The sequence below is a fragment of the Chrysemys picta genome, chromosome 12, assembly GCF_011386835.1.
Source record: "Chrysemys picta bellii isolate R12L10 chromosome 12, ASM1138683v2, whole genome shotgun sequence".
Lineage (NCBI taxonomy): Eukaryota > Metazoa > Chordata > Testudines > Emydidae > Chrysemys > Chrysemys picta.
The window spans coordinates 21799162-21813750 of NC_088802.1; the positions used below are offsets into that span (position 1 = coordinate 21799162).

The following is a 14589-nucleotide window of genomic DNA, read 5'->3' on the forward strand; positions in this document are numbered from 1 at the left end:
TCAATATCAGAAATCTTTTCCCAAAACTAGAAAATGTTTACCATAAACTTGCCATTTTTACTAGAGAAGTTTACTGAAAACCAAACACTTTTCAGTCTCCAGTTTCATTTTTTTGTCCACCCCCATCCAAAAGCAATACCATGGGATGTTATAAAACAATGACATTTTTCCACAAAAATATAATTTTCATTTTTGAGCAGTTTTAATAATGAATAATTAAAAATAAATTAAATATATTTGAGTTGATGTGGGTGCAACATTCATTGCAATTTTATTTGACAGCATCTGCTTCTCATAGGAACTGTCTAACTAGGTAAGACATTTTGATCATCCAGTCCAGTATTCTATGTCTGACAGTGGCCAGTACCACCTGATTCAGAGGAAAGTCTAAGACGCTCTATAGAGGACAGTTCTCGAATAACCTGCCCATTGCGCAGGAGTGCCGCCAGCTTTTTTGCCGCCTTAGGCGGCGGAAGGTCCCGCCCCCGAAATACGGCCGATGACCGGGGCAGCCGAAGATCCAGCTGTCACGGTCACTGCCCCCCAAATATTAGCGCCCTAGGCGACCGCCTAGGTCACCTAATGGGTTGTGCCGGCCCTGCCATGGCGGAGTCTCGTCATCATCAGTTTGTGAATGGTCTATGGCATGAGGAAGGTGAATTTCTTCCCCTCATAGAGTTTAATCTACTACAAAGTAACTGCATGCTCTCATTATCCAGATAGGCTGGAATATTCAAAGGAAACTACTGGATTTGTGTGTCTAAATCCCATTTTGACAGGAGATGAGTGCCCAGCTCCTTTAATCCTCTTTGAATATCTCAATTAGTTTATTATTAATTACTTATTTTGTAGATACCATCACTGACAACTTTCAAATCAAGACTGGATGTTTTTCTAAAGGATCTGCTCTAGGTATTATTTTGGGGATGTTCTGTGGGCTGGGTTATACAGGAGCTCAGACTAGACAGTCACTATGGTCCCTTCTGGCCTTGGAATTTATTAATCTAATTTGATCTCCACCAAAAATAGGAACACAATTTCTCCAAAAACCTCACAAAATGGTAGATTTAAAAAAAAAAAAGATTCTAAATTTCTATGAATTTAAAAAAATATATTTTTTTCTTTAAATAGTGGTGTAGAAGGATTCTGATCCTCTCCCCTGTTTTTGACCAGATCTATTAAAATTAATTCCGGGAGTTTTTAGCTGAATTAGGCAACACCTGAGAGTAACACAACTCCACCTCTCTCTTGGCAATGTAGGCTATTTTGTGTTCATGGAGGGGCCAACATGACGAGTGATGGGATTTTCAAGGTTGCCTATAGATATTTGGCCACCAAAATTCCAATTAGTTTTAATAGGAATTTGACATCCTAGTCCCCTAGGTGAAAATCTCCACCGATAGTTTTACGATCAAAACCTGCAACTCTTTTCTGGTGGGATTTTTAAGGCCATTATTCAATATTTTTATTAACGACTTGGATAACGAAGGATAGCATATGCTTATAAAACTTGCAGATGAAACCATGCTGGGAGGGGTTGCAAACACTTTGGAGGACAGGATGAGAATTCAAAATGACCTTGACAAATTGGAGAATTGGTTTAAAATCAACAAAAGGAAATGCAATAAATACAAGTGCAAAGTTCTTCTCTTACCAAGGAAAAATCAAATGTACAACTACAAAATGGGGAATCACTGGCTAGGTGGTGGCATTGCTGAAAAGTATCTCAGAGCTAGAGTGGATCACAAATTGAATATGAGTCAACAATGTGATGTAGTTGCGAAAATATCATTTGGGTGTATTAAAAAGAGTGTCATATGTAAGACATGGGAGGTAATTGTTCCACTCTACTTTTCACTTGTGAGGCCTCAGCTGGAGTACTGTGTCCGGTCCTGGGTGCCACACTTTAAGAAAGATGTGGACAGATTGGAGAATGTTCAGAGGAGACCAACAAAAATGATCAAAGGTTTAGAAAACCTGACCTATGAGGAACAGTTAAAAAAAACTGGCAGAGGAATGCGGTTTGATCTGGAAAAGAGGACCATATATATGTGTGTATATATATATATATATACATACACAGACTAAATGGGGATAAATGTTAGAGAAATTGTGGTGAAAGCGGAGATTTGATGCATTGGACATGTCCAGTCATTAGTGAGTATTGGAAGCAATCCATAAAGAAATGACCCAATTGTTGGATATTTATTATCTAATAACCTTCTGGTGATCCTCCCTGGGGCTTCCTGATGGAAATGGTCACACAAAAGGAAATGAAAAGTTAACCTCTGATCTGCTCAGCTATTAGTAACCTCTCAATGGGAAAAGAAAAATAGTCTGACCATTGAGGAATGGTTCAAAATAATATGGGAGGTTGGTTATGGAAAAATTAACACAACAATTACGTATTCAGCAAAATAGACAGAGGACAGATAGGTACTTAAATATTTGTTTACCTCTTATTCAGTGCTCAAAGTATATTCACCTGAAAAAAAAAAATCCCAGCACATCTGTCCAATTCTTTGCATATGAACATTTGATAGACATACCAGGTCTGTTAAATATGTGAATACAGAGATTTCACTCAATTTAATAAAATCACCAGAAATGACATAGGAGTTGTAATGATCCTCACTCTGTACTATTATATCACCATGTTAAATAGAAAGATCTGGTGAGTATATTCCCGTATGATGTCTCTTTAAGTCAAAGTTCACTGTTGTAATGATTGTTTTGTTTCTGATATTTACATGGCAAGGATTTGTAAACTTGTTAAAACTTCCTAAATAAACAGTTAAAAAAACCTGGGCATGTTGATTAAGCTGCCAGAGAAAAGTTCAGCTCCTCGTTTAGACTGATATAAATTTGCAGTAAATCCACTAACAGTAAAGTAGATTCAGTGGAAATAATCAGGATTTATATCAGTGTGAGAGAAGAATTTTACCCATTCTTAAAATGGACCACAAAATTTGTGCTGATCAAAGGTTAAAAAAGTGGCATTGTCAGTTGAAGTGTAAAACAATTGACCTTTTTGGAATGAAACATTTTGATTTGATTTTTAAATGAAAATTACTTTTCATTTAAAAATTTTCCTTAATTTTACTTCAAAATGTAGTCAACGTTGAAAGAAAATGTTTAGATTTTGTCAAAATGAAACCTGAAACAAAATTGTTTTTGACTTTTTCATTCACCTGAAATTTGGAAAATACCATTTTCAGTTTGACCTACAAATATTTTTTTTTCTGATTTTTCAAAATTGCCAGTGAAATGAAAAATCTATTATTCGCCCAGCTCTATTTGGATGTTGCCTCCTGCATATCATGGGGAATTTGATGCTCTAGTTTAGGAGCAATAAAGAAGGAGGAAGGAGGAAGGTAACTTTTATTGTGTTCAATTGTTGCCATTTAAACACACAGGCAAACACTCACACAAACATCCACGCAGTATCGTCCATAGACTGATGCACACACACACCGTGATGCTCACTCACACTTCACACAAGGAGGCACACATACATTATACAACACTCACTCTAACACACCAGCGTAAATGCACCTAACACACTCTTCCCCCATCACAAAAACAATCATAGACACACACTTACTAGCTCTCACACACAAACACAACACCTTTATATCACATATATCTCACTGGTCCCAGTTTAGATGGTGTACTGTGTATAGTGATGTTACAAAACAAGGAATCAGATCTGAGTTTGGCAATGAGAACAAAAGACTTTGTGAGCCAAGACATCAGTTCCCACACGTGGGAATATGAACTGAGAATTGGCAATGCACAGAGTGGAAGGGGTGCCTACAAATCCCTCCCACAAGCAGCTCCCCATCACTGAAATGGAAACATGGGAACCCATCAGAAATCTGCTGGCTTCTTGGTGCTGAGGCACGTGCATGACCTATCTCTTTATTCCTGTACATAATCTGTTCTCCCACTATCTTGAACCTTCTGTCTGAACTTTATCCATCACTGGGACATTTGAGGAATGTGTAGGGCTGCTGTCATTTCTCCTACATGAGAGCATTTATTTATATTGCCCCCAGAACACACCCAGTATTATTATTACCTATCTTTGGTGGAAAAGTGGGAGCTCTGCAAAATCTGCACAGGGTCTGCTTCTCCTAGAGTGAGGCCAAAGCATTGTGGTGGCTTATTTTTCTTACCACCTTTGAGATGCTTTGGGGTCAGATGCATGTTGTGAATGAGAGGAATATTCAGTGTAAACCCACTGAAATCAGGGGAGTTATGGTGGCATAAATCAGGTATAATGGAGAGGACAATGTAGCTCAAGGACTTCAAGATTTTTTAAAAAAACACTCTGGTTATTATTCTTGTTCACGTGCAACATTTTAATGAGAATTATGCACAATGCAGACCGCTGCTTTAATCTTTTAGGAAAACTAAACTAATAGTTCATTGCTATGGTCTTGTCTTGCCTATGCAATCCTCTTTCCATTGCTACCTCTATAAGAAGTCTTGGAAGGATTAGATTTTTATCAGTACATATTTGCAAATGTTGATTTCACCATGCACACACAAACCAGCGAAAAAATATTTCCTTCAACAATCAACATTTCCAGCGACGCAAAGTAAGAAAAATGCTGCTTGAGAACTTATGAGTGTTTGATTTAAGGATATTGACTTTGTATATCTTCACATCATGTTGAAACATTGTGCTTTCATAGTTCTCAAGTTTAAACTTTTTGAAACTCAACATGTACTGTCATTAAATTACTATTGTCTGATCCCTCCATAATTTCCTGCAACTGTGAAAATTTAAACTGATAAAAATAAAAAAATGCTTAATTATAAACATCAATATTATCAGTCAAAATTATTTAGATAGATAGATAGATAGATAGATAGATAGATAGATAGATAGATAGATAGATAAATTAAATACTGCTAAGCCTAAGTATAAGATAGTATTGTCTATGATCAGGAGTCCTATTTGCATTTTATTTTGAAAAGTAGTATTTAAAGTTTTTTTTTAAGGAATAAATGTCAGCCCTAGTTCAGCCCTCCTCTGCTGCGGAAAAACCTACTTCTCATCTTCAGCCTAAATTTACTCATGGCCAGCTTATCCGCATTAGTTCCTGTGCCAGCATTGTCCATTAGCATCAATAGCTCTTCTCCCTCCCTGGTGTTTATCCCCCTGATCTATTTATAGAGAGCGACCACATCCCTTCTCAGCCGACTTTTTGCTCAGTTAAACAAACCTAATTCTTGTAGACTACATCTACATTACAAGCTAGGGCTGTGATTCCCCAGCTCACGTGCATGCGCTTGTGCTGAATGGATGAGTATAAATCACAGTGCAGCTGCAGTAGCATGGGTGGCACCATAGCTTCATCATGCCATGTACAAGCTTATCTGAATGTCAGGGCCACTTACTCAGCATGGCTGCCCATGCTAGCATGGCTATACAGGATTTATACTTGTGCTAGCTCTCATCGGGCCATCTCAAGGACATGGACCCGAGCTGGGAATCAATCCCGTTTCGTAGTGTAGATGTAGCCTCACTCTCCTCTCGTAAAATAGCTCTCCATTGTCGCAATAGGAGGACCGTCGTTCCTAAGATTGTAGGGTTTGGATTGTAATTGGTTCCATATTTACATGGCATTTTATCAAGCTGCATCTGGGACCAGATCCTCAGATGGTGGAAATGGACACTGCTGGACTGTAAGGGAGCTGTGGCAATTTACACTGGTGTCACAATGCAGTTCACTACTGGTGTGATTGTAAGAGGTGAGGAACGCTCTCTCCTGACATTGCCCTTGTCCGTCCCCCTCCCCAGGCAGCACATGATGTACTGAGAAAGAAAATATCCAACCGAACCACCGTGACTGAGTTCTTTCTTCTGGTATTCTCCGATGTTCGGGGGCTGCGTATTTTACACTTTATCCTATTTCTAGGGATTTACTTGGTAGCCCTGACAAGGGATCTCCTTGTTATCATCCTTGCAGTGCTTGACAATCACTTTCACACACCCATGTACTCCTTCCTGATGAATCTGTCCGTCTTAGACCTCGGATTCATCTCCCTCACTGTTCCCAAGGCCGTGGCCAACTCCCTGTTAAACACCTGGTTAATTTCTCATGCTGGATGTGTTACACAAATCTTTCTCTGCATCTTCTTCACTGCGGTTGACTTTGCTTTTCTCACCATCATGGTGTATGACTGATATGTCGCCATCTGCCAATCACTGCACTATTAGATGATAATGAACAGGAGAGCTTTGGTCCAAATGGCAGCCTGCCTGGATCATTGGAATTCTCCTTTCTATACTGCACACTGGGAACCCGTTTGCAATAACCTTCTGTGGAGGCAACATGGTGGGTCAGTTGTACTGTGAAATACCCCAAATACTCAAGCTGGCCTGCTCTGACCTGTACCTTGGTGAAACTGCGGTTATTTCCTTTAACATATTCTTAGCCTTAAGCTGCTTTGCCTTTATAATTGTGTCATATATTCAGATCTTCAAAACAATGCTGAGAATTCCCTCTGAGCAGGGTCGGCACAAAGCCTTCTCCACCTGACTTCCTCACTGCACTGTGGTCTTCTTGTTATTTTGTACTGCTGTTTTTGCTTACATGAAGCCCATCTCCCGCTCTACATCAGGTCTGGATCTTGTGGTGTGCTTTTTTCCGTGGTGCCTCCTCTGATGAATCCGATCATCTACAGCATGAGGAACAAGGAGATCAATGGTGCCTTGAAGAAACGAACTGAATGGAGGTTATTCACCAAAAATAAAATCTCCAGATGTATCCCATGACCATGGTTTCATTCTGTGTTTCCTTACAGATATAATCAAATGATGATATTATAGTCTCTATGGGAAGGTGATGTGCAATCTTTTTTATACTAAATGCTGTGTTTACAGTGGTAATAATCCAGACTAAATTCACTGAAGTCAGTGGAGTTACTCTAGGTTTACATGAGTGTAAATCAGATAAGAAGTGATTGATCAATTTAGCTATAAATGGCAAAAAAAATAAAAATAAAAAAAACACTTTATTAACACAGAGTTAAGGTTGCCCCCCAGTTCAGACCCTACCAGAATATTGTGTTGTACAGCAAAATTTAAACTTTGGAAAGCCAAGAAATAGATTTAAGATACAAGCTCATACAACCTTAACTCTGCCCCCAGGAGCTGACAATAGCCCCATGGACTTCTCTGCATTAAACTCCTGCTGCATTAATTGTGTTAGCTGTATCTCACTTGAATGGTGGAGGGAGAAGGGTGGTGTGTTTGTGATATGAGGAGCTCTGGGGATTAGTTGAGGAGCACCATAGAGCTGTGTTTGCGATATGGGGAGAGCTGGTCTCACCCTTGCACCCCATGTGTGTGACCAAAGGGAAGAGGTGCACTTGTCCCTTGAGGGACCCATCTGCATCATTTAAATACAGAATTGTGTAGGTCATGTCAGTAGGTTCATCTTGTCAGTGGTGAGGGGGCATAGGAGAGCAGGCTGTGGGTTTAATGAGGAGTAGGGGGAAGTAAAGGTTTAGGTGGTCTCCTGTGTGCAAGTGTGAAGAGGCTGTAAAAGGGGATGTAGTTAAATTGTACCAATGTGGCATTCTGTGGGGGGAGCAGGCCCAGTGTTTGAGAGTAGGACAAGCTTAGGTAGCATGTGTCCATCGAAATGACAAGACAGAGCAGGAGTTTGGGTGTTACGGGTATTGCCCAAAGGGGGCAGAGTTAAGGTTATGTGAGCATTTAGTTTAATTCTGCATGTCCTGGTTTTCAGAAGCTTGAGTTTTGCTGAACTGGACCTTCTGGATGGGCACGAGCTCTCACTGGGAGACCTTAACTCCATTTCAATGAAGTTTTGGGGTATTTAATTTCCTAGCTGTTTGAAGAGAAAGAAACATGTTGGTAGGAGAAAGTGGTCCTTGTGGTGGCTGTAGATAGCAGTGGATAGGATGACGAGAGAAGCAAAAGGATCTTTTCAGAACCACCAAATTTTTTCTGGACAGGAGCTGTATTCTGTGCCTGTCTGGGCTCCCTTCACATCCACCCCAAGAACTTCTCCATAAGTGCAGCACAAAGCCGGATGCATCTATCTGCCACTGAAGTGGCCTATTTATCTTAATGAGCTATTCTGAGCTGAGTGAGAACCCCTCCAGGAGACGGTGCAGCCTGAAATAATCGCTTTGAGAGGTGTGAACTAAACTAAAGCCTGTTTTCAGTCTCTTGTTTGTTTGGTCCTTAATTGAGAGCCCTGGAGAACTAAATCCTTCTTTTCACCTATAAAGCAAGTGCACTTGTCCAAGGCAGTGTGTCTGACACCTAACCCAGAGGTGCCATGTCTAGGGAGAAGACAGGAGATTGGGCTAAGACCAGAGCTGTGATTTTCTAAGCGGCCGAAGAAGTTCCCAAGGACTCCTTTAACTCCATTTGGCCCTCCTCCAGAAAGGAGCCACAAAGTTCATTATTTGGACAATATACCCACCATCAGTGCCTCTAGGATAGAATGCAGGAGATCCAGTTTTTGGAACTTATTCCTTGTAGAGGAGATTTCTAGGAAGCCACACAGAAGCTGTGTGGGAGTGGTGAGCATGGTGGGTAGCTGGCCATTCATTTCGTTTTAAGCTGGATAATCCCCTTTTTGTGTGGTTTGTCCACTGTCTGGTACTGAGACAAAACCAGACATGGTTTTGTCCAGTATCACGGATGAAGGACGCATGCAAGGTCACACTGGCAGGCAAGGCGATGAGGTAGGGGCAGGGCCACGGCTTTCCCAGAAGTACCAGAATGTCCGGTGTGACGTTGCTTTCTAGAAATAATAAACCCCATAATGGTTTATAGAAATATGCTTATGAGTGTAAAGATGACATGACTGGAATATGTTTTATGTTAGATATGCCATGTAACATATCTCTGCAAAGACTATGATCTATTGGATATATTCATCCTAATTACATGCATGCATCAATTTGTATTCGAAGTTATGAATATTGGCGATTTACTTTCTTGATTTTAAATAGCCTCAGTGAAGCAGTTGGCCAGCTTCTTGAGAAAAGACTATTCTCAGTAAGTGCCCAATCAAGATACACTTAAGCTAACAATGAACTCTGAGAGACACCAATCCACATCTGAGCTTTCCTGGGGATCTGTCATCATCCGGTAAAGTTCTGAGTCATTCATGAACATGTGACTTGCCCATGTGACTCCAAAACTGTATCTTGCAGCTGGCTTCTGCATAGGAGAGGAGAAGGGATTTCCACCCAAAAGAGAAAGTCTATTTAAGCCCCTGGAAACTCCTCCCTTTTGTTTTCAGCTGTCTCAAGAGATAGCTTCTCCACCCCCAAAGGATACCTGAAAGAAATTAAAACAAAGGACTGTAACCATAGGGGTGTGAGTAATTGCTGGACCTAGACTAGAAGGAGGCTAGTCTGTAAAAGAAGCTTACTGGAACATCTCTGAGAGTGAGATTTCATCTTGAATCACTTTCTTACTGTATTAGGTATAGACTTGCGTGTTTTATTTTATTATGCTTGGTAATTCATTTTGTTGTGTCTGTTATTACTTGGGACCACTTAAATCCTACACTTTGTATTTAATAAAACCACTTTTGACTTATTAATTAACCCAGAGTATGTATTATGTATTAATATCTGGGGGAAGGGACAAACAGCTCTGCATATCTCTCTATCAGTGTTATAGAGGGTGAACAATTTATGAATTTATCCTATATAAACTTTATTCAGGGTAAAATGGATTTATTTGGGGTTTGGACCCCATTCGGAGTAGGATACCTGAGTGTTGGAGACAAGAACACTTCTTAAGCTGTTTTCAGTTAAACCTGCAGCTTTCGGGGGATGTGGTTCAGACCTGGGTATTTGTTTATAGCAGGCTAGCGTGTCAGGCTCAAACCAGGCAAGGCTCTGAAGTCCCAAGCTGGCAGGGAAGACGGGCTCAGAAGTAGCCCAGGCACAACAGGTGGCAGTTCCCAAGGGGGTTTCTGTGATCCAACCGGTCAGATCTGGTATTCTGGGAATGCCTCAGTGGCCAACCTAGTCGAGGGAAGAGCTGGGAAAAATTTTTCTAAGACATTGGCAGATTATTTAACTCATCTAAAAACATAGCAACATTTGTCACAAACAGGTTGAGGAAACCATTTCCCAATGACAAGTTACTTTGACCAGCTCTACTAACCTAAGCTGAGAGCAACACACACACCCCTGCCCCCCCACCATATGCCAACACCACTCAGCATCTGCACACCAAACCCAACAACTGATATTAGACCAAAATGTCACAGCCCTCAGGACACTAGATGGTTCTGTGCCATTGGCAAAGAATAGGAGAGACTGAAGGGCTCCAGTGCCCAAGGCCCCCACAATGGCAGGGAAATTATTGAGATACACCCAGAAAATCCTGAGAAGTTACCTGCACCACACGCTGCTGAGGAAAGTGAACCCTCCACAATGTCCCTGCCAATCTGACCAGGGGGGAAATTCCTTCCTGATGCCCACATGTTGATCAGTTAGACCCTGAGCATGTGGGCAAGAACCAGCCAGCCAAGAACCCGAGAAACAGAGAATGGTTCGGTGTCACCTCAGAGCCCTGGCACATCCCACCCAATGTCCCATCTCCAGCCAAGGGTGCCCGATGCTTCAGAGATTTAAATAAAATCTCCCAGAATACACTGGGTCGGGGGGAGGAATCCCTTCCTGACCCCTGACAGTGGCCAGATGAAACCCTGAAACATAAGCTTTTAGGAACATAAGACATACGCTGTAAGTGAGCCCCAGGGTTGCTGAGCCCTGCCCCCCACCATCACAAGCAGCCCCGTCATACAGTCCCAATCAGACATGTGTCCAGCTCTCTCTTCAACTAATTCAGTCATTTGCCTCCCACAACTCCTATTGGGAGGTTGCTCCAGAACCTAGCCCCACCGGTGGTTAGAAACCTCCCTGTAATTTTTAGCCACTCTCTCCATCTCTCACACACCTGAATGTTCATGTGAGCCAGACTGGCTCTAGTGGTTAGGCCATGAATGGTGGTTTAGAAGACAGTGGGCCCAGTTCCCAGCTGGTGGTAATGGATATGCTGCTCCATTGGAAGCAGTATCTCAGATCTACAGATGCTGCAAATTGCTTTAGCGCCACCAAAGTCAATGGAACATGTTGAGGATCTACCCCAGTCTTACTCCAGTCTGACTCCTTTGGTTCCAGTGAAGCCAATACTGATTTATACACACAAGCAAGCAAGACAACTCCCATCATTGTTTTCAGTGGCTATGGAACAGGTGCTAGTGACCAAGCAGTGTAACAGGTATTGTTTTGGCACAGAATGAAAGCCTGAATTCCTCTCGTGCACACAATTTACATCCATTTACTCCACAACGGGACCACATTTTCTACTGGTGTAAATCACCCCAGCGACAGTGACATCAGTGAAGTTAATCTGGATTTGCACTGGTGCAACTGACGTCAAAATCAGACCTGCTTGTGTGCAAGCTGTGTGGTCACGGAAATAACTGACATTAATGAATACTTAAAGATACTACGTAAGCAAACTTTAATTAGAGAAAGACAGAAAATTGATTCTTGGTGAATTACCTACACCCAGTCAGTCTCCTCAGGGCAGCTTTGATCTCTTTGTTCCTCATGCTGTAGACAATTGGATTCACGATTGGTGGCAATACGGAATAAAGAACAGCCACCACAAGATCCAGAGCAGATGGGGAGCTGGAGGTGGGTTTCAGATAGGCAAACATGCCAGTGCAAACAGCCGGCCCTGCTCAGAGGGGATGATTTGAGCACTGATTTGCACTGATTTGCACTGATTTGAAGATCTGAACATATGACACAATGATAAAAACAAAAGGAGCCTATGACTAAACACACAGTAAAGGCAAGAACCCCAACTTCACTCAGATATGAGCCAGAACAGGTGAGCTTCAGCAGCTGGGGGATTTCACAGAAGAACTGATCCACTATGTTGCCTCCACAGAAGGTCAATGCAAATGTGTTTCCAGTATGTAGCACAGAGAAGAGAATCCCACTGATCCTGGCATTGGCTGCCATTTGGACACAAGCTCTGCTGTTCATCATTCTCTCATAGTGCAGTGATTGGCGGATGGCGACATATTGGTCATACACCATGACGGTGAGAAGGGAAAAATCCGCTGCCAGCAAGAAGAAGGGGGAAGAGACTTGGGCAACACATCCAGCATAGGAAATGAACTTAGTGTTCATGAGGGAGTTGGCCATGGATTTGGGAACAGTGACAGAGATGGAGCCAAGGTCTAGGATCAACAGATTCATCAGGAAGAAGTACATGGGGGTGTGCAGGTGTTGGTCGAAGGCTATGACCATGAAGATAAGAAGATTCCTCATCAGGGCTGCCAGGTAAATCAGTAGAAACCCCACAAAGTGCAAAATCTGCAGCTCCCAAACATCAGAGAATCCCAGGAGAAGGAACTCGGTCATGGTGGTTAGGTTGAGCATTTTCTTTCTCAGGACATCATGTGATGGTTGCAGAGGGAAGGACAAGAGCAAGGGCCAGGATTAGATCAGTAAAACAACTCTCCTTTTGTGATAACCACCTTAATTTCCTTCAGTCAGACACTTAGCTTGTGAAGATTGGTGTAATATGGGAATGAGGATGAGGAAAGCAGCTCCACTGATTCCAGTGGAGTTACTCCTGACTTGCACTGCGGTGAGAGAAAGTAGAATCAGCTCAATGGACTCCAGTGCAGTGACTACTAATTTACACCAGGGTGATGGAGAGGAGAATTAGGTACAAATGCTTTTGAGGTATTTGTATTTGTATACCTCTGTCACCCAGATGTGGGCGAACTCTGGATAACGTTGTATAAATGTTACTATCCTCAGTTTACCAAGGGGAATCAGGGGTCTGGCTGGACAGATTCTGCTGTCAGGAACTGCTGTGAATGTTGTGGTGGCAATGATTGGGAACTCCATCATCATCACCTTGGTATGCATTGACTACCGCCTGCAGTCACCCATGTATTTCTTCCTTTGCAATCTGTTCCTCATTGAAATCCCCATGATTATGACTGTGGTCCCAAAAATGCTGGAGAAGTTCCTATCAGGGAGGAATACCATCTCCTTTTATGGCTGCCTGGGTCAGTCCTACTTCTATTTCCTGCTGGGCATTTCAGAGTATGTCTTGTTGGTCACAATGTCCTACGATCAAGATGTGGCCATATGTTACCCACTGAACTACAGCACCATCATGAATAGAAAAGTCTGCGTCTGGCTGGTGGTGGGATCATGGATGGGGGGATTCTTCTCCATCTTGGTCCCTACCGTGATCAAACTTGGATTGCCCTACTGTGGCCCCAACATCATCAACCGTTTCTTCTGCTACCGCACGCCCTTGTTATACCTCACCTGTGCCGACATCTGGCTGGTGGAATTCATCAAATTCATCATCTCGCTGCCTGTGTTGCTAGGCTCCGTGATGCTGATGGTCATCTCCTACGTGTATATTATCTGCACCATCATCTGTATCCCATCCGCCAAGGGCAGGGAGAAAGCTTTCTCCACCTGTGCCTCTCATTTCACTGTGGTCACCATTGGCTATGGCACTTCCATCTTCATCTACATCATGCCTTTGCAAGTCAGCTCCATGAACCTCAACAAGGTCGCCTCTTTGATGACCACAGCAGTGACCCCAATGCTCTACCCACTCATATTCAGCCTCAGGAACCAGAAGGTCAAGGAGGTGTTGAGGGTCTCAATTGACAAGTGCCTGGGGCTCATCAAACACAAACTCTGAGCTGGGGTAAGAAGGAGGCAGTGCAGAAGTATTGAGGTTTTGTATTCCCTGGTGCTGCTGCTTTAGTTCCAGTGGAAGATGTCCATGGTCATGATTTTTCAGGGTGCAGTCAGCCTCTTGGAGTTTGCTGAGCACCCACAACTCCCATTGCAGTCATTGAGGATGTTCGGCATTTCCCAAGAAGCCCCAGGCAGGATCAGAAATGAAGGCCTAAGTGTTCTTTTCAATGCTGCCCATGTGTAGTTTAGCTGCTCCTTGTGTTTGCTGTGCTGATGGCTTGGTTATAAACTGACAAGTGATTTATAAGTGCCCCACAGCAGCAGCATCCACTGATCCACCATTTAGGATTATAGCATTTCAGCTAGGGACAAAGACCATGCTCAAGATGTTGATTGTTTCCTATTGTTTTCTGTGACCAGTGCAGAAGAAGTGGGTATTTTAGGAGGGAGGTATGACAACATATACCAATATGAATAAAAGAAAAGTTTTATTTAATAGTTCTTTCTTTCTTTCTTTCTTTCTTTCTTATTTTAAAATCACTCCTTTCAGGTCAGTACTGCAGAAGAAGCTGCCTTTAGAAGGGAAATATAATAAAAATATACCAATCAGAATATAGAAAATAAAATATTCTGAATTTAAAAAGGAAAATACAATGTATGCATTTATTTGGGCACAGTATATCTCTTGTGTGAAAGTGAGACTCTTCATAATCAGCATTTTACAGATGTGTAAACTGAGGCACAGACAGGTGAATCAATTTTCTCAAAGTCATACAGTGAGTCAGAAACAGAATCCAGGAGTAATCACTCTCAGTC

The 14589-nt window shown here is 42.2% G+C and overlaps 1 protein-coding gene and 2 pseudogenes across 1 annotated transcript; 2 read left to right on the plus strand and 1 right to left on the minus strand.

The window, feature by feature from the left end:
- LOC135974541 (olfactory receptor 14A16-like) overlaps window positions 1-6790 on the plus strand; it is a 50402-nt pseudogene extending 43612 nt beyond the window's left edge.
- A 2514-nt stretch (window positions 6791-9304) lies between these two features.
- On the minus strand, window positions 9305-12459 carry LOC135974542 (olfactory receptor 14C36-like). Its single transcript, XM_065562959.1, has 2 exons — window positions 11875-12459; window positions 9305-9337 (listed from the first exon to the last, which is right to left on the minus strand). The coding sequence occupies exons 1-2, from the start codon at window positions 12457-12459 to the stop codon at window positions 9305-9307; spliced, it is 618 nt and encodes a 205-aa protein (XP_065419031.1).
- A 266-nt stretch (window positions 12460-12725) lies between these two features.
- LOC101936520 (olfactory receptor 6M1-like) lies at window positions 12726-13838 on the plus strand (annotated as a pseudogene).
- The last annotated feature ends 751 nt before the right edge of the window (window positions 13839-14589 follow it).